Consider the following 2,526-nt stretch of genomic DNA (forward strand, 5'->3'; position numbering starts at 1 on the left):
TTGGTAAATATTGTAATAGATCAAATAGAATTAAGGAATATATTTGATTTGATATTAAATAAAATGGAAATAAAATTGAGTGAATTAAATATAAGTCAATTATTATTATTTGATGATACTAAAAAGAAAATTAGAAATCAGGTTTATTTAAATAATATAATAAAATATATGAATTTGGAGAAAATGGGAACAAATTTGATGAATTTAAGAATATTATCATTTCATAGTAACCATTTAAATGATGAAAATGCATTATTAATTATGAAGAATTTTCTTAATAATATTATATTAAATAATAAAAATGGATTAAATTTGTCCAAGTATAAAATTTATTTTGATTTTTCTAATAATTTTATTAAGAGCAATTTCTTGAATAATATTGAGAAATTTATATTGGAATTAGTTAATGATAGTTTATTTGAATTGGAAATCAATTTGACAGGAAATCCAATCAATGAATTTTTTATTTTAAATAAATCATTTCCAGAGAATATTCATATTATTTTTGATTATTCACTTCCTTTAACATTTTCAGATGATTTAATAAATAACTTGTATGGTGGTTTTAATGGTAATTATGATGAAGAAGAAGATGAAGAAGAAGATGAAGATGAAGAAGAAGAAGAAGAAGAAGATGAAAATGATAATAAAAATAATCATAATTTAATAATTCCAGTAAATTCATATTCTAAAGAAAAAGATGAGTCTCAATTAGTAAATATTAATTCTCAAATCTCAAATGACTCTTTTTTTGATAAGAATACTTCTCTAAATAGTATTAGTAATCCATTAGATGATGATTCCTTGTATGATTCTGATGATGATGAGGATTATGAAGCTGAGGATGACGATGATGATGACGATGATGATGATGACGATGATGATGATGACGATGACGATGACGATGACGATGACGATGATAATGATGATGATAACGATGATGAAGAAGAAAAAAAAGAAGAAGAAAGAGATGATGAAGAGTTGGAATTTGATTCAAGAAAAGATTATAATCAAGATATTAAAGCTGATGAAGGAAAAAAACATGAAAATTGTATCAAAAATAAAGAACAGGAATTGAAAATCAGAAATCAACGTAAAAAAAAAGAAAAAACATTAGTCGTACAAGAAGAAAATGTCATAGAATCATTAATATCTGAAACTAAATCAAATCATTTGAATTTTAAAAAAAATCAAGAAAAATGGAGTTGATTTATATTCCCCCACAATCCTCACAGGCGCCAGCTTGCCCCGCCTGATTTTAATCATTTATTTATTACGTGTATAATATTTAATAATAAATATAGGAAAGAAAATTACTAAAGAGCAATAATTATATTTAGAATAAAAAATTAATTATTCAAGTTAAAATGCAAGAATAAATAAATATATATAAATTATTATTTTAAGAAGGGAAAAAAAGTAATCAAATTTATTCTAATAAAGAGGGGTGTGAAGTTTTTTTTTTCTTTAATTAAAGAAAAACTATTAAATTAAATTGATTCCAATTTAATTTAAATCTTCATCCTCTTTAAATATAAATATTTATATATGAGAATTTTCTTTCTTTTTTGAGGATTAAAATTTATTATTAATATATACAAGAAAGAATAATATATCAAATATTTAACAATAATAAAAATAATATATATAAATATATATATATTTATATATATGCCTTGCCTAGATCAAATTATTCCTAAAGTAAATTCAAATTAATAAGTTAAATTGGAAGTTGATCAGGACAAGAAATAGTATATTATTTATATTATATAATAATGTTCGAGTATGAAAAAAATTGTACATTATTAGTACCAGCAATTGTTGGTTCAAATGCACCATCAAGTTCAGAATTACAAAAAAGATTGGAAGATCCAAGTGATAATGAAAAATGTAAAGCTTTAAGAGAATTAATTATATGGATGACTCATGGTGAATCTTATAATCGATTGTTAATGACTGTTATAAGATATGTAGTACAATGTACGAATCATAAAGTAAAAAAGTACTTACAACTTTATTGGGAAATTGTAGAAAAATGTAATAGTGACGGATCACTTAAAGAAGAAATGATTCTTGTTTGTAATGCATTAAGAAATGATTTACAACATCCTAATGAATATATTAGAGGATCAACTTTACGCCTATTATGTAATTTAAGATTCATTAAATTGATTCAACCATTAATAGAATCTATCTTGGAGAATCTTCAACATAGACATTCTTATGTAAGAAGAAATGCTGTCATGTGTATATATTCTATTATCAAAACATTTGGAGTTGATATTATTCCTAATGCTGTTGATGAAGTTGAAAAATTGTTATTAATAGAAGGAGATATATCAACAAAAAGAAATGCTTTTCTTGTTTTAACACATTGTGATGTTGAAAGATCATTAAGATATATATTATCCATTCAAGAAAATGTTACTTATATGGGAGATGTTATTCAAATGGTATTATTGGAATTATTAGGAAAGAATTATAAGGATCATCCAAATTATAGAAATAATCTTGTTCAGCTTATTA

At 23.0% G+C, this 2,526-nt stretch overlaps 2 protein-coding genes across 2 annotated transcripts; both read left to right on the plus strand.

The window, feature by feature from the left end:
* The first annotated feature begins 63 nt into the window (after positions 1-63).
* Chro.60041 (hypothetical protein) lies at positions 64-1,209 on the plus strand. Its single annotated transcript, XM_660103.1, has 1 exon — positions 64-1,209. One exon carries the CDS (start codon positions 64-66, stop codon positions 1,207-1,209), a length of 1,146 nt encoding a protein of 381 aa, XP_665195.1.
* Positions 1,210-1,775: 566 nt separating this feature from the next.
* Positions 1,776-2,526, plus strand: Chro.60040 (hypothetical protein; the record flags this gene model as incomplete). Its single annotated transcript, XM_660104.1, has 1 exon — positions 1,776-2,526. A coding segment is annotated over one exon (751 nt), but the record flags the coding sequence as incomplete, so codon positions are not given.

The sequence above is a fragment of the Cryptosporidium hominis genome, assembly GCF_000006425.1.
Source record: "Cryptosporidium hominis TU502 chromosome 6 CHRO016017, whole genome shotgun sequence".
NCBI lineage: Eukaryota > Apicomplexa > Conoidasida > Eucoccidiorida > Cryptosporidiidae > Cryptosporidium > Cryptosporidium hominis.